Source organism: Abramis brama (assembly GCF_963993115.1).
Source record: "Abramis brama genome assembly, chromosome: 13".
In the NCBI taxonomy this organism is placed as follows: Eukaryota; Metazoa; Chordata; class Actinopteri; order Cypriniformes; family Leuciscidae; genus Abramis; species Abramis brama.
Window position 1 is genome coordinate 29,392,993 of NC_139975.1, and position 18,020 is coordinate 29,411,012.

Genomic DNA, 18,020 nt, shown 5'->3' on the forward strand with positions numbered 1-18,020 from the left:
ATGTTCCTATTCCTACTGTATTCATTTTTTTTTATACTTGAAATATACCTTTTTCTGTACTTCTGTAACAGTTAAGTCTCCATTTTAAAAATATTTTATTCTAGCTTTACACAAGTCTACACAAAAATTCAGAATAAGAAACATATCTGTTTTCTTTATAAATCAATATTTTCAAAGACAGTATGTAAAACTATGTAAAAAAAAGTATTTAATAGACTACTCAATCAAAAGAGTAAACACAATTACAAGCCAAGAATACTTAATTATACTTTGAGTATATCTCGTTTAAAAGATTGAGCTCAATTACAGGTTAAATATACTTACCTTTCTGATAGCAAGTCAAGTATCCTTAAGAGCAATTTCTGAGAAATACATAAAAAGTAGACTGAAAGTATACTTTCTTATTTTTAGTTTAAAAAAAGCACAATGCGCTCGCAGCTGCAAATGACCTAAACCGTGACGTCGACTGCAAATTGGTCTATAGCTAACTTGAATAAACGGAAGAAAAAAGAAAAAAGTAAGAGGCAAAAGTGAGGAAAATTCCACCGTTTTTTATTAGCAGACACTGCAACATCAGAGAGTACATAACAACCTACGGACTTCAATAAATGTCGGAATCACATAGTAAAAAAATTACAATTTGCATGAAAACATTATGATCTTTAATAAGCTGCCATTTTTAATTATCAGTTTGTATTTGGGCCCATCAGGGGTCCGTTTCAATAAGGAGGTTCAACAAACTCTGAGTCAAAACGTGAACTCTTGAGTTGATTTACCCTGAGATGGGAATCCCAGAGTTTCCCTCATTTCAGGGTTAACATACTCAGAGTTTTCACTAAACTTCCTTTCTGAAACGGGCCTTAACTTTGTTTTTTTTTGTTTTTTTCTTCTGTTTAATTATTATTCCTCTTATGAATAATACATCAAAATCTAGGGCAAATGGACAATCAGCAAGGAAAAAATGCATGAGGTTAAAAAGTCAATTTCCCCCAGCCATGTATAATCACTTGGAAAAACTTAAAAACAAGTGTGAGGAAGAAGAATGGAGAGCATGTGGAAACAATTTAAGAAAACACTCACTGCATTCTCGCAGAAACAATCACTGCAAATCTACAAGGTGCTCAGTATTTAGCTTCAGTTTGTGCTAAAGATTTGTACTGATACTTATAAAACCATTGATAAAAATATTTCTTTGTTAACAATATGCCTTGGAGGTTGGACAATGACACAACACTTAGGAGTGATGAGAAGTTGCAACGAGAGTGCTGATGGGATGCGATAGTGCTACTCAGACTTTGCTTCCTTTGTTTCTTTGTGAGTCTTTGCGACCTGAGGATGGGTTGAGAAAAATAAAAGGGAGAATAATGAATTTTGCATGTCATAGTATAGCCATAAAATATCCCAGAGTAACGGCATTCTATTTCATTACACAAAATCAAAGTATAACAGGCTCATTAAAAAAAAATGCGGTGACTATACAGTTCTGTGTTGAATGTGTGATATGCAGCAGTGAAATTATAACACCGCACTGACCTTCGCATCTCCATTTTCAGAGTGGTTTTCCTCGTTGGCTGCAGACTCTGAGGACTCCTTGGCCTTCATCTTGGTCTTTTTGTCCTCCTTTTTGACAGTGACTGCTTTGTCTTTCTACAGAGGAAGTAAATGATTGGCAGCACATTGTTTTAACTGAACCCACAAACAGAACTTATCCACTGAACATTTGCACGCGTGTAAACTCGCTCACATACATTAACAGTACTTTGTTAAAGTACTGAAACATTGTTCTAATGTAACAGTATGATTGTTGGTTTGTTAGGTATGTGTTTCTATTTACCTTAGCTGTCCTTTTTGATTTGGGTTCAGCCTTCACAGGATCTGGTCTCTATAAATGAAAAAAAAAAGAAAGAAAACAGCTAAGAAGTGCTCATGTATAAAAAAAGAAAAACAGGCACATTCACCATATTTGAGGGATTGTTCAAACTGAAATTTAAATCAAAGTTTAAAGTTTAAAACAAAACCGTTGTAAAATGTAAAAAAAAATTGTTAAAAAAGTACATTTTATTTGTTAAATGTTCTATGAAGCCAAATTCCATTATGAAGTACAAAAATTAAATCAGTGTTCAAAATGTGTCCTTGCCTTAACATGTTTTTTTTTTTTTTTTAGTTTAGAGTCATATTTTGATTAATATGTATATATTTGTATTGGATTTGGCAGGAAATTTTACATTTCCATCATCCACAAAACCAAAAGAAGGTCTGGCTACTATGGTGGCAGTTAGAGTATGCTACTTATTTGCTCAAATTACATATTGTTCAGATTTATGCCTTTTACGTGTTTTAGTGTATTGCCATTGGTGGAGAATGACAAATCTGCTCTGATATGGTGATCAGACAACTAGTATATCATCAAATGACCACAGAGAGGTCAAAACTCAGCAGAGGCGGACAGAGTACACAGCTTCATTACTTGAGTAAAAGTACAGATACCCCTTGCTAAATTTTACTCAAGTACAAGTAAAAGTACTACAGTCAGAAGTCTACTTAAGTAAAAGTACTGAAGTACTTGTTTTTAAAAGTACTTGAGTATCAAGAGTACATTTTCTAAATATTGCATTACTACTGCCACAGTGCTTACATTGGTAAACAGAGCAAACACTTGAAGCGAAAACTATCATTAAATTGTTCAGAAAATTGAAATAGTCTGGCGAGCTGGGGCCACGGCTTGGCACATCCCCGGGAGCGATATTTTTTTCCCCAGGATGGTAGGGGAAGACTCATGAATATTCATTAGGGAAGTCATCCCTGATTGGTCTGATGACCTACCCCTAACCCCACCCCTAAACCTACCCATCACTGGGGGTCTTATGACCTCCCTAACCCCGCCCCTAAACCTACCCGTCACTGGGGTTAAGACCAATCAGGGATGACTTCCTAATGAATATTCATGAGTCTTCCCCTACCATCCTGGAAAAAAAATATCGCTTCCCGGGATGGACCTGCTGCGTCTACATCCATTGTTTCATCCATGGTTTCGTCTCTTATCTAAATCTGACCATGGAGTTTGACTTTGAAGAAAGCTGAAGGTGATTGCTGATAGGCTGTCCCAATCAGTGGCGCCTGCACAATCCAATCACGTTTGAGAGGGAAACAACAAATTGAGGGTTTCCGAGATTTTTCTTTTTTCCTTTTTTTTTTTTTTTTTTTAGAAGAAGTAACGGGTACTCACGGTTATGGATAGAAATGTAGTGGAGTAAAGAGTACAATATTTGCCTCTCAAATGTACTTGAGTAAAGTCATGAGTACTCCCCAAAAATGATACTCGAGTAAAGTACAGATCCCTCAAAATTGTCCTTAAGTACTGTACTCAAGTAAATGTACTCCGTTACTGTCCGGCTCTGAAACTCAGTAGTGCACCTTTAACCAGTCTAGTTGGCATTTTTAAGCATAAACATATCACACACAAACAACATCTGATAATGGCAACATACGTACTGTCGATAACCGTGCAGATCTCCTCTTAGGCTGAAAAGAGTACAAAGATAAGTAAAATATGCATACAACTATTAATAAAGGAAAACCTTTCAATAAACAATCATATAAACCAAGTGGCATAAAAAGTTTAAATATAAAAATAAATTCACCTCATCCTTTGCAACACCATCTGCTCTCTGTGGATGAAAAAAAAAAAAAAAAACATGAGCTCAACAAAACCTTTATTTAGAATTAAATGAATATAGTACAAATAATGATATAATAAAAAAAATGCATTACTTTTATTATAATTTTACATTTGCACACATTCAAATGTAAGACCAATAAACATATCCAGTGGCCAGTATAAGTAAACTCATTAGTTCAGCTCAACCATCCCTTATTAATAGCACAACCAACCCCTATATGTGAGCTGTGAGAGGAGGAGCTGACGACAGCGCCATCTTTCGGTACTTGAGCGCCATTACAGCCATCTGCTCACAAGAACAAAGACTATAAAATAATAACACTGTTATTGTCCATTTCAGTGCGTTCTCAATCTTTAGTATTGCACAAGTCATTTTTAGTATAAGTGGATGTTTCGTGATGGGTTTTTGTAAGAGTTTCTTCTTACACAGCATGGCTGACCCCACAGGAAACCAGCAAAACATAGCCTACTTGAGCACGAAATCGCACATACTGTGTAAAATGTAGATATATGCGGTGCGGATTTCAGTATGCAGTATATCAGTATAATATTTTAAAAGTATGCAGATATATATTTAGCAAAACAAAGAATAAATAAACCACATAAATATGGCTATATCAATACCGAACAATGCCTCCATGATGTAGGTGTGTGTGTGTGCGCGCGCGAACGCACAAAAGGATACGTACCTTTCTTTTAGGCATGTTGGATTCCTAAAGAGATTCAGTAAAACACAAGGAAAACTGCAGCTTTAGAGGAGAACTCGGCATATACGTGCTCAGCTCAGTACACTTAACACAATAGTAAACAGAGGAACATTAGCAAGGGACTGAATGGGATAAGGGGGGAGCTTAGGCGTGACTGATGTGTAGTTAAACCAATCAGCGCCGAGAGCCAAACATGACAAAGATCCGAGCCGGTATCTCTGAAAAATGTCGACAGTAAGAAAGAAAGACCAAGAATATATTCAAGCCTTAAATGTGCCTCTTCATTTGTTTACTTTTTAACGAGGAAAAACGTTGTGCTTTTGCAATTACAAAGTAGCTTTGCCATTTAGGTATAGTTCAAAATGGCGCCCTGGAATTGTGTCGGGTTAGAGTTTGTTTCTCAAGCCTGCAGATGACAGATTTGCTACAAGCAAAAAAAAAAAAAAAAAAAAAAAAAAAAAAAAGAGAGAGAGAGAGAGAGGCGTTCGCGGTTACTAAGTGTAGACAGTCAGTTTAGTTGGTTAACAGGGCGTTATAGTTTGTTCTGTCGCACGGTGATAAAATAACATGTTAAAACTGCGAAGCAAGCAAACAGAACTATTCGGTGGAAATTTCTGCACAGTTCATAGCCTACGTGTCACCGCTACAGATTGTGCAGCATATACATGAACTCAGAAGAGTGTTTCCCCACCCCCACTAAACACCAATATGATATAACTCTTTGTGTTATCGATAACACGATTCCCATATAACATAAGCAGAGGTAACGCTCTGAAATAGTTCAAACCGCACACAGGCAGCACGGCGATGGCTTTGTGTATTCATTCATGGCTGCTACAACTTTCTCACATTTATTGCTCATTTTGAGAACGCTGAACATTTCACACCAATCCTGTTTTCATTTTTACTCTATGGAAAACACATTCTAGTTCCTAGATCGACTATTTCTGATAAAGCAGAAAGAGTTCTGCAAGCCATGTTTTGCTGTAGAGGCGGAGAACGAGGAGGGGTAAAAGAAAGAGAGAAGGGCAATAATGAGCACAGTTCTTAACAGGAATGAACAGATTCTCATCGAGACAGACGGAGTGAATGTGGATTTTTACATCGCTGCTGTGCCGTTAACCTTCCCCCGGAGATTGTTGTTTGCATCCTGTTAGATTTAAGGAATTTGTGATTATGGTGATTAAAGTTTACATCGCATCATCCTCCGGATCAACATCGGTAAGAACTAAAGGCACAAGATTAATTGAGAACATGCGACATTACAACATTTTACCACAACAGATAAGCCAAAATACAACAACAATAGTCTTCCACAGTGAAGTCAATAAATTAACGAGGGATCAAACAGTGTGAGAAAAGTTTTTTTTTTTTTTTTTTTTTTTTTTATGATGTCGTTGATGACGCATTAAATTAGTTTTACATAGTAACAATAAACGAGTGTGACACGAATAATAAATTTGTGTGGAAATGATGGTTGCCACGAAAATGATTGTATATTATTTTATTAAGTATTATTATTATTATTATTATTAGTCAGACTGAAAACATGTTTATTGATTACTGAAACATCAACATAAATACTGCTCTAAACTATTCTTTTGTTTCCAAGCAAATTTCAAATTTAACAGAGAAAAACACACAACAGTCTAAATATGGTGTTGAAGTTGATAGTTAACCACTTCCTTATTAGTGTGCTGGTAATAGCCACTCCTGCTCGACTACTCAAAAAACAATGCGCATATAACTAGACTAGAGACTGCACCCAGAAGGGTCCTTGCCAGTTTCAATGATTATGTTTTATTTTCATTGCAACTGTCGAGAAGTTTTAAATAACAGTATTCACACTGTGTAAAATGAGCACGCTAGAGGGGGCTATTCCTCCAGCAGGTGATTTGGCTGGAGCACTTCCTAATTTGGTGAGTTAGCGAAAACTTGTGCTCGAGATACTCTAAGTTATGTAACATTGGAATGACAGTGACACATCTCATGGTCTCGACTAGCTCATGCTCCAGCCACCAGTGGCATGTGTTTTATTTTTCTTAAATGAGGAGGAATGCCACTGGTTTGTTTGTTTGTTTATTTTTTAGTCCATTGCCAAATAGTATACCAATTTCTTTTGATGTTGACACAGGTTAAGTGTTGCATTTATCTTAGACTAACAGCAAGCAACCAGTACTATATTTCTAACGTTTATATTACCATACAATCAATCAAATTTGTTTAAACGGTTTTTACATTTCTTCAAAAAAACAAAAAAAACAACAAAAAAAACAATAATATAGTAACATTTTTTGGTTAATTTTTTTTTGGTCACAAATAGCCACAAATGCAGTAACCATAGTAGGGGAGAGCAGGGCACAACCCAACACTTTTTGTCTTTGTTTGTGTAAATCCACTTTCAGAGAAGCTCAGGTTCTGAGTGTTTCTTTTTTCACACATTAATTTCCCATGTGTCAAGTACAATTATGTGGTTTTGTTTCATTAATACAGTGTATACTTTTTTCTTGATTTACCCTGAAAGAATGGAAGGGAAATGTGACAACATGCCCCATAGTGGGAACATTGTAACATGGCCATATGATAGCTTAAAATGTTATCCGATCTTATCAAAAATTATACAAGACAAACTAAAATAATTTTTCAATAAAATACAATTATAAACTTTTTCATATAAAATAATGGCATTTTTTTTAATAATGAAAATAAACTCATTGATAATTAACAATTTCTGAACATTGACTGTCAGTCTTTATTCATCATTTTCTCATGGTTTCTCAATAGAATTCATAAAAGTATAGAATAGAATAGCATAGTTCTAATACCTGCACAACTGGGATTTAAACCTGGCTAGTGTCTTTTGCTAAATCACAGATTGGAGATTAAAATAATATCAGATTTGTCTAATTTTAAATAAACACAAAAATATAGATGAAAAATTTACATAAGAGATTTACTTTTGCTATGGTTAAATAAATGTTCAGTGATATCTTACAAAGATTTCTGAATTTTGGCGCAATTTTTTCTCCATATGGCGACTATAAATAAACTAAGTTTCGTCTAGCATGTGTGGACGTATTTAAAACAAGTGTTACAACTAGCCCCATGTTAGCTTGTGCCCAGCTCACCCCTATACCACAATGTCATGATGCATTTTTAAAATCACCAAGGGAAGCTGAGTGCCTTACTTACAGATCATCATTTCAAGTCATGTCAAGTTTATTTTAAATAAGATAAGAAAGACAGCGATGGTACTGTATTTGATTCCAATCATCAGCTCATCAGTAGAGATTCCACGACCTGATATGGATGGGTCAGATAAGGGAGACATCCATAATGTGTACTGTTGGTGTGTTTCCTGGAACAGGGTTGGAAAACAATGGTTGACATTCAGGCTGATTTGTGAAGCGTAATAAGCAAATCATATTGCAATAGAAACTATCATGGGACTTAAAGGTGCAATAGGTGGTCTGGAAAATACTAACTTTAGCCTGGTAGCATTGAAAGCATACGATCCCACCCTCCCTGCAAATCACCGTCCAAAGCCACGCCTCCTCCAAAATACATGAACGCGCACAGACCAGAAGCGAGACGACCAAAGGCAATGTTATCGGATTACATCATGTGTCATTCACTGGTGAGAAAACTTTACAGTACAGTGAGGGAAGAAACAGAAGCGCTTGGTTGCATACATAAGTATGTGATTGTTAAATTACTCCAGTTCAGAAGTTGACCTGTTGACATAAAGTAAAGAATGCTCTGTATTTCAGCTTTATTCATATGTGATATCAGGACATAGTGGCAACACAGTCAAATCTCACTGAATTATTTGCATAGGGCAAAGTCCGCGGTACATAGAACTGTACTGTCAAACTTGAAATGTAGACACTTGCCACTTGTTGTCGGTTCAGATTCAGAAGGAAAGTTAGGATGTTTGCCTGCCATTCTCACTCTGTCTGCAGCGTACGTGAAACGCGCTGATGGCGAATGATGTCTGCGTGAACGGGCTGCGCAGTGGTTTGCAAACACACGTTGACTGACAAGAAACACATGGTATCATTTAATTCGGGCCGAATGCAATGGGAACGCCCTTGGGGTGGTGCTGATTGTCCGAATGCGTATAGAATCACACCAATTCATTGGCTCAATTCAGTGGTGTTCATCACTCACTCTTAATACTGTGAACCCGTCATCTGCTTTCTTCTTCTTCAGAAGTGGTTTATCTGGCCCGTGCTAGTTAAGCGATTTTGTTTTGGATATTCTCTTTTTGTGCTTCAGCAACCGCATTTAGTGGAACTTGCTTCATTCTCCTCTCGGTGAAGCACAATGGAGCTGCGTCATTGCCAGCCACCGTCTTCTCATTTCATTGCAAGAGACGACCCGCATGGTAAGTGTGTGAAATGCATGCACGGGAGGCTATTTATGTCGCTTCTGGCTGCAAGTTTTGCCAGGATTTCAAGCTTAAAGGTTGTATCAGTGATTTCAGGCCCAAAAAAAAAGATCACATTCATCTAATCTTTCCTAACGATCTGCTAGCTGCCCGCCCCATAAGCATGCCGTCAAAAAAACGCGTCTCTGTAGGCAGCCTAGGCTCTGAGATCTGCACACAAAAACAATTGGTTTCACCAACCGCTCAAAACCAAAACAAATAGTGTTCCAACCAATCACCGACAGGGGGAGGGTGTTGTGAGGTTTTGTGCTCGTGCACGGCTGCACGCGAAGCCAGAGCTGAAGAATTCACCGCGGCTTCTGATTCGATGCTTTTTGGGCCTGTGGCCGACCCTCCCACCTAGCAACCAGGAAGCAAGGCCTTCTACAGCCTACACTGAGCTTGTGGACGTGCTAACTCGTGCTACTGAGAAGCTCAACATTGAGTGGCCTGACGAGCCTTGCGATTCTCAGTCCTCCAAGCTCGACATTCTTTGAGCGGCCAATCTAATTTGCGCCCCATTAGAAGGAAGCTGCCATTTTTCAGCAATTTTTCATTTCAAGACCCTGGAAGCAGCCTTTGTCCGCTCGTTTGACTAATGCTGCAACCCAAAACTGACTGGTTCTGTGGATCAAGGCTATACTTGCATTCCAGCAGTTGAGGACATGCTGGCCACTCACCTTTCACAGATGCTCTTCGAATCAAAATCTGTTATACCAAGCGCCATGCACGCTTCGGGATTCAGAGTTAAGTTACCAACACCATCTTCCTGTATTGATGGACGGAGACGGTTCAGGCTTCCTGCTCGAGCTGCTTCACTGCCGACGGTAGACGCATCTAGCTTTCTCCCCGAGACGGATGCTCCAGCCTCTACACCAGACCACAAAATGAGAAAAACCTCCTCATTAGTCCTCATGGACCTCTCTTCGCTGTCAGACGATGCCTTAGGTCCTCCTCCAGTAACTTTAGCTTTCTGCCCACCACCTCTCGCTGGCAGCCACACAGAAAGTCTGGCGGCCGAGCTCCTACTAGAGCCCATTCCTATGCAACCCTTGTCTTACCACCTGGCAGCATGGAGGCTTCTGCCAGGTGTGTCGCGCTGGTTTCTCCGCACGATTCAATTTGGATACACCCTCCATTTCCATCGCCATCCTCCTTGTTTTGATGGGGTTTATCCCACTGTTACGAACAGCATCCTCGAGGCTTCTGTTCTCCAGTAGGATGTCGATCCTCCTGAAGGGAGCAATAGAGGAGGTTCCTCCTGACTTTTTCAGCCACTACTTCCTCGTTCCAAAGAAGGACGGGGTCTGCGCCCCATATTGGACCTATGTCATCCAATTCTTCCCCCTACAAAGGAAAATTCAAGATGTTGACCTTAAAAACTCTCCGAACAGGGGACTGGTTTGTTACCGTGGACCTGAAGTTGTACCAATTTCGGGTCCTTTCATTTGGTCTGGCTTTGGCTCCGCAGACGTTCTCCAAGTGCATGGATGCAGCTATGGTGTCGTCCCATCTCGTCATCTCCTCGGCTACGCCTGGGTCTCCAGATCTATTGGCTCCATCGCTGGTGGTTGGACCCCTGACTCCACCCTGGCTCCTCCCACTATCGGTTCCACCATGGTTTCTCTTCTCTATCTGGGTTCCCACCTGGTTCCTTCTGCCTTAATCGCCTCCCTGGCTTCTCCCTCCGTCAACTCGTCCGTGGTGTCTCTATCTGACGGCTCTTCCTAGTTTCCACCTGTCTCTGACTCCTTATCCTCCTCCCACCTCTTTTGGACTATATTGTTACAGTGTGAGGACGTGCCTTTCATGGAGGGTGGTGTAATGTCAGGGTTATGTTCAGTTCTGTTTAGCTGCATTGTTTTGGTTTCATTTTCTCTGTTCTTGTTTTTTCTGTGTTCCCGTTCATTGCTAGTTTCCATAGTTATTCATTAGTTCCATACCTGTTCTTAGTTCTGTTCTCAATAATTATTTTTGTTCTGTATTTATAGCCCTTAGTTTTCTCTGTTCAGTGTTCCATCTCGTTTATGTTAATGTGGTTGTGTTTTACTGTGATTACTCCTGCGATCTCCTGCATGTTTTTTATTTTAATTTTATTATTAATAAAGTGTTTTTTCTCTTATTCTACTTGTCATTGTGAGCTTTACAGCCACTCGTTACATATTTATTTTAGAAACTAAATAGGGTAAATATTTATTTCATGCCTTGGCTAAAGCTTTTGATTACAAAGATGTATTTTCACATAATTGGGTATACATATGTAAGAGCTTAGTCTGAGTACATGCAATTTTAATAGGGCAACAATCAACCACAACAATCAAAAACATGAAAAAATACCTTTGGAATTGGATTTTTTTCTAAATAAAAACAAAACTAGTGCAGGAAAACATGTAAGAGTTCATAGGTCAGTAATTATCAAAAATATAATTTTTGATAATTACTATTTTTGAGGACATCAGAATTAGTGTCCATCAATTTTAATGTGTGTTTTAATCTTCTATTTCCCTCAGATCAAGAAACAGCAACAGGATGTCATGGGCTTCTTGGCAGCCAATAAGATTGAGTTTGAGGAATGTGACATTGCAGCTGATGAAGACAACAGAAAATGGATGCGGGAAAATGTTCCAGATGATTTCCGACCAACCTCAGGGAACCCGTTACCTCCTCAGATCTTCAACGAAGAGAGATATTGTGGGGTGTGTACATATAAAATATCACATGTTGGGGTAGTACAGTAGTTCTCAACACTAGTCAAACATTATGGAATATTCTGGGTTAATATAACCTAAAGTCTTACCACATACAATATTTTCAACTCATCCCTTTCAAAGCAAAAGCCCTTTAAAGGTGCACTATGCAGGGTTTTCAGTTTGCAAACAAGATTCAAACTGGGCCTCTCCTCTACATGGTCAGAAGCCACGTCCTCTCCCCAGACACAATATATCAGTTGCACACGCAGTTGGCAATAAAACAAACAAACAACTGAAAAATCCTTCATAATATCTTCTTTTGTATTTCCCAGTAGAAAGAAAGTTTGGAACAACATGTGGCTGAATAAATTATGACTGGATTTTTTTTTGGTTGAACCAATCCTTTAACAATTTGTCACAGATTTAACCCAGACTATTCCTTTAAGAGAAAGTAGTTTACCCGAACTCAACAGATGCCTTTCACGAAGGTGATGAAGCTTTCAAAATGAATCTATTTCTGTAAGTTTCAGTGTTGCGCAGGACACATTTCTGCACAGGTAATTTTCAAATATCAGAAGAACTGCAGTCTTGTGTTTTGACTGGTTTACTCATGCACAGACTCTAAGAATTGAGCAATGCTTTCTCTTGCCATCTGCTCCCTAAATGATGCTTCTGTGCTCCAGAACTATGAGGCATTTTTCGATGCCCGTGAAGACAATGCTGTGTATGCGTTTCTTGGCTTGACTGCGCCCCCAGGTTCAAAGGTAGGTGTTCTGACAGACAAAAGGGTCCTTTATGCCCTCCTCATGTGTACGGTATGTGTCCGCTCTTAGGAATGTTTGAGTGCTAATGTTTAGCCTTACGGACACAGTGTCCCGTCTGATGGCCTTTGCTTCATAGACATGCTCTTCTCTTTCTTCTACTGTACAGAACAGGTTCTCACTGCTAATTTGAACTAATCCGAAGGCTTTCTGTGTTTCTTCACAGGAAGCAGAAGCCCTATCTAAGAAAGGGCAGATGTAATCTAGAGAACCCGCTCCAGCACAGCTGCTGAACTCCTGCACTTTCTGATTTCTGATGATTTTCTTTTCTTTTTCTTATTGGTTCATATCTTTTTTTTTTTTCTTTTTTTTTTTTTTTTTGCATCCATGAAATTATGTGATGAGATGGAATTATTTGTCCACTCAAGAACCCTTTTCATTAATTCACTGTTAAATGGCTATTCAACTTGAAATGAATTTCTGTAGCCGTCCAAATAGACACAAGTAAAGATATGTCAAGATTTGACAGTTAATTATTTCTCTAATGTTTAAGCAAGTTTATACTTAAATGTACTTGATTATTAATGTGGTTCAAGTTACATCCAATTAGTCCCCATATATTGCAGTGATAGTTTGCTTTTTTGTGTGTTTAAATATTCTTTTTAGTATCTTGTATTTTTAGTAAAATGGATCTTTACTTTTTTTTTTATGTGTATATTTCATACTGCATGTTTTGCCTCAAGTATATCCTCCATGTCTTAATAGAGTACATGTTTCTATTTTTAAGTCTTAAAACAAGAGAGAAATATAACAGGCCTCCTACTTGTAACACCGCTAGTCATTCTTTCAAATCCTGATCTCATGCTTTCATTACAGTTGTACATATTTTCTTTTTCAAGATTATTGTAACATGTAATAAGAACATTTGATATGAATGTATACTGTAGTGAATCTTTTTAGATCTACAGTAATTTGGCAGTCTCTACCATGGTAAGGCCTTTGTTTACATTATTACATGGCATACTGTATTGTACAGTGCCTGTATTTTATATAACAGTTATCTGCCATCTGTCTCTCTCCATCTGATGCATGTCTAATTTCAGTTTTTACCATCACTTTGGTACTAATTTCAGAATCTTGATGTCATTTTTCAGAGCTCTAGACATAAAACCCAAAAGTCTTCAGCTGTAAAAGGCTGTCCAGTGTTTACAACATTGCATTGTGCTTTCATTTATTTAAAGAAGCATTGCACTTGCAGAATCATTTGTTTATCATCATGAAATACCATAGAAACATTAGTTTATCTTGATTGCTTACACAGTTCATTAATCGATTTACCGTTTTGACTGTCATGTCAAAAATCTAATATTTTAGACATATATTATTCTCTTTTGTTGTCAGAATCAAACTTTGGCCTCAAATGACACAAATCATAAAAAATACACAGACTACTTTCCTGCCCAGTTAACGTCAGTGAGATTAATTCGTAACAATGTGACAAAAACCTCTTATTGGGAATCAGTAATTATTTTACAACTCAATGTCTGTTACAGTATACAACATAAATAAAAGAGTGTAGATACAGTAAAATACATCAATAAGCTTTGTGTCCTGGTATGCAACACAATGCAGTATACTGTGAATTACAGTGAATTACAGTTTTTTTTTTTTTTTATAAATAAATTCAGCATCTTTTAAATTCGGCACATTTGGCCAAATTTCATTACAGTATACAGTACTATAGCAGTTTCTTTGAAATGGGGAAATTGTGCCAACTGAATCAGTTATAGTGTTAGCAATCGAGAAAATTCTGATCACCCACACACAAGATACTGATAGTTTCACTGTGTAGTTGTTTGTGTACAACCATTAAATATTGTTGTACAATATATGTGATAGATATTTCATAATGGTTCTATAAATACATCACTGTTAAATAACTAGTAAAGAAAATATTAAAGAATATTACAGTATTGATGAAAATAATCAAATCCCAACATAGGTTCAATTTCCTTGAATCAAAGAAAAAAGTAAATTATAATTATTTTGTACTTATGTACAATAAAACGTCAACTGCAGTGTTCCTCACATGGCTTACTTTTAAAAGCAAAACTGATAACTGTAATCTGTTGGTTACACAAACATCTATTGAAGCTGTATCTACAGAAATGTATAGATGGACCAATGATTGATCGATTGATTGATTAACCTTTAAGATTAGTTGGATTAAATGACTGACTAATGTATTAAACTAAGAGATGCAAATAAAATGTTTGATAGAATTACTGAAGTATTATGAAAGGCAGTTACGAATGAAATGTATTATAGATGAACCACTTATTATCTGCAGTGTAAAGGATACTTTATGACTCTGTAGGCTACTAACATAATTGACAAAAATGTGCTCAAATCAAAGTGCATATATCTGATTATCTGTTGTTGTGTGATTGAGTTTTGAAAATCCACCACTTGCTTGTGAAAATAGTACCAAAGCGATAAAAAAGTAAGACAACAATGTCAGTGGAAAAAAATGAGAATGATTTTGCTATTTTCAGTTTGTTTTCTTTATAATTGCATACTAATGAATAGTACACGATACTGCATACAAATATAGTAAAAAAAATTATATATGGTACAATACATAATATACAAAAATAAATGTTTTAAACTGTTAATGGATGACTGAATTTTATTACCTGGATATCTCTTATACTCATTTTAAATGAAAGACCTGATGAAATACATTTTGATATTGACTCACTTCAGTTTAACCTATACTACACTCCACTATATTCTACAGTCTGATAGCAAATGACAGAGAAACACATTTTACAGGGATTTGCTTTTAAAGACTTTTTAAAAGATATTTTTAAAGAAAGGCAAAATACTCAAATTTCAGAGCTCCCTGTACTAAGTTCAAAATTAAATAGAAAATTTGCAAGGCACTCAAAACAGTGTGTAAAATTATTGGAAGCAATTGCATAAACCAGCATAACATTCATTTTATTCTTGTGCACACAGTAAAACACAGACAGTTCCATTCGTTGGTGGAAGAATGTGAACGTGGAGAACTGCTTGAGTTTCAGTGCGTGCGGATGGAATAAAACCATCCGTAACATTCTCAGCGGCTCTGCAGATTGTCTCTGTGCTCTTCAACTCTTGAACTGCAGAACTGCTCCTGATGTAAAACACAATGAAATGATTTGGCGGTTTGACGGTCTAGCATTATGCTTTGTGTTTTATAGGTTAAGCATGAATTAAAATTATTTTAGTACATTTTATGTTGTTATTTTTTGTGCAGTTAACGTTTCTGAATTTATTTGACAACTTTTTGTGTAACTCTTGAGGACTGATCAGGATCATTTTAATAATTCATAATATTTTAACAGCCCAAGAGGGCTTTTTTTTTGTTGTTGCTAAAATTGCTAAAATGCCTCAATTAATAAATAAAATAAATCACACATCATTGTTGGCTGAGAAATTACCCCCCAAAACATCATTACTGTGTTAGATTGTTGACATTACAAAATGTTGCTTCAGAAACTAATTTTTTTTTTTTTTTTTTTTTTTTTTAACATTTTAATTTTAATTTTGCTGTATTTGGCCGAGTGGTCATTTGGGTGGCTCGCCAATATATTCGATTTCTCTAATACATAAAATAAGTAAGTTTTCCCAGAGTTTAAAAAATCTTAAGCCAAAGTTCTGTGTACATGAAGACAAAAGGGCTACATACAATAGAAAACTGTTAGGACCTCCCACAGGAGATTGATCTACACTGCATCTACTTTGAGCAATGTTGTTTCTTTGTCATCCACACCCATCGGTTTCTATGGGCCATACATATGTATGGGCCATTTGGTTCACACCTTTACAGACACAAGAGTTGATTGCATCTTGAGACACAACAATGTATATGCAGACACAGTAATTTAACTATTACCATAAGCCGATAACAATGTCCATGATATTTATATTTTTTTCTAATTTGTCATTTAGGTATATTTACACAGACTGTTTAATGCAGCTGGCATGAATGCATTTACACTGGAATTACAATTGCACAAAGCAGTGGTTCCCAACCCTGTTCCTGGAGGCACACTAGGGGTGCGTCTCAATCAGTTCCATAGCTCCCAAAGGTGTGGACGAATTCGGGAATTGCTTTGAGGGCTCAAGCCCCTGCCCTTTTTAAAAATTAATCAAAAGTGCCCCCCTCATATTTAATGATAATATTGTGGTCAATAAAACAAAATAGGCTACATTTGATTATAATTAACATGACAACCCAGCCTACATGTCCACGTGGGCCCCACATGGGTTTTCTCAGGGTTAAATGGGTGTCATGTGGGCATGGGCTCAAAGTGGGCACTTTGATGGGGTTATTATGGGCCCCAGTTTGGTTTAGGTTGTAGGCTCCAGTTAGGCTGCCCATTATTGTTTATTTGCGGGTTTCTTTTGGGCCCCAATTCACCCTTCGCAGGGAGCTTGATTGACAGGCGATCTAACCAATCATAATAGACCAACGCTACTTTTGCGTCATCGAAGGGTAACGCCCCTTTTTGGGGGAAAACAAACGGATTCCCCTGAGAACAGAACTCGCTCGCTCTAGACCTGCAAAGTTTCTTGATAGCAAAAATCGCACAAACATACACTCTCTTTGGACTATTCAGACATCTACCACTATCTCGTGGAATCACCAAGTAAGTAGCCTATTTTTTTTTTTGTCATTAACACACTCACAGTATGACAAACTAGACGATGAGGCCATGTCAAGAGGAGTCGGTGGTTTACTTGGATCATATTTCACTTGATTTAAGCTATTGATATAGTTTTGTTGTCGACTAGCTATAACTTACTAGTTAGAAAGACGAAGCTGCTAGCAGCTACGTGATTAACGTTAGCTCTCACTAGGCACGCTACCTTGGCTGTTAACTGATTTTATTGTTGAAATAGTGGCAGGCTAGGACTAAAGTGGACTTGGCTGGTTTCTGCTTGTGTCTAGAGAGTGCTAGGACTTTGAAAGTTGTAAAAAGGTTTACAGTGTACGGCAAAATATGTAGGGGCATGTTTTTCATTGTCTCTACCCCACTTAAGGTACGGACTATTTATGTTTTTAGCCTCTGACATGATTGTTCTGATTACAGTGTTTGAGGGTTTCTTACTAGTATAGCTAGTCGACAACAAAACTGTCAATAGCTTAAATCAAGTGAAATATGATCCAAGTAAACCACCGACTCCTCTTGATATGGCCTCATCGTCTAGTTTGTCATACTGTGAGTGTGTTAATGACAAAAAAATAGGCTAACGTTACTTACTTGGTGATTCCACGAGATAGTGGTAGATGTCTGAATAGTCCATGTTTGGCCACTGCGTGGGGTCATTAATCCAGTTTTCGACCATTTCAAAGGGACACCTCTGTAACTCCCTATCCAGTAGCTTCTTTAAATACCGCTCACGGTCCTCGGCCGGCAAAGAGAGTGTATGTTTGTGCCATTTTTGCTATCAAGAAACTTTGCAGGTCTAGAGCGAGCGAGTTCTGTTCTCAGGGGAATCCGTTTGTCTTCCCCCAAAAAGGGGCGTTGCCCTTCGATGAAGCAAAAGTAGCGTTGGTCTATCCGCCATCCGCCATTTTGTCCGACAAAGCAGTCAGGAGAGATAGCAGATTAACATGGGAGGATTTGAACATGAAAAACTGAGTGTACTGACGTCTTTCCGCGGTTAAAACAACAATCCTTCCCATGTTCATTCATGTTTATT

The 18,020-nt window shown here is 37.5% G+C and overlaps 2 protein-coding genes across 2 annotated transcripts; one reads left to right on the plus strand and one right to left on the minus strand.

Annotated features, from left to right (window-relative positions):
- Positions 1-531: 531 nt before the first annotated feature.
- hmgn6 (high mobility group nucleosome binding domain 6) lies at positions 532-4,542 on the minus strand. Its single transcript, XM_084133724.1, has 6 exons — positions 4,369-4,542; positions 3,642-3,668; positions 3,493-3,522; positions 1,835-1,882; positions 1,534-1,647; positions 532-1,329 (listed from the first exon to the last, which is right to left on the minus strand). Exons 1-6 carry the CDS (start codon positions 4,381-4,383, stop codon positions 1,285-1,287), a joined length of 279 nt encoding a protein of 92 aa, XP_083989850.1. The 5' UTR covers positions 4,384-4,542; the 3' UTR covers positions 532-1,284.
- A 591-nt stretch (positions 4,543-5,133) lies between these two features.
- On the plus strand, positions 5,134-14,941 carry sh3bgrl (SH3 domain binding glutamate-rich protein like). The gene is made up of 4 exons (XM_084133723.1): positions 5,134-5,607; positions 11,326-11,511; positions 12,189-12,269; positions 12,493-14,941. The coding sequence occupies exons 1-4, from the start codon at positions 5,563-5,565 to the stop codon at positions 12,526-12,528; spliced, it is 348 nt and encodes a 115-aa protein (XP_083989849.1). The 5' UTR covers positions 5,134-5,562; the 3' UTR covers positions 12,529-14,941.
- The last annotated feature ends 3,079 nt before the right edge of the window (positions 14,942-18,020 follow it).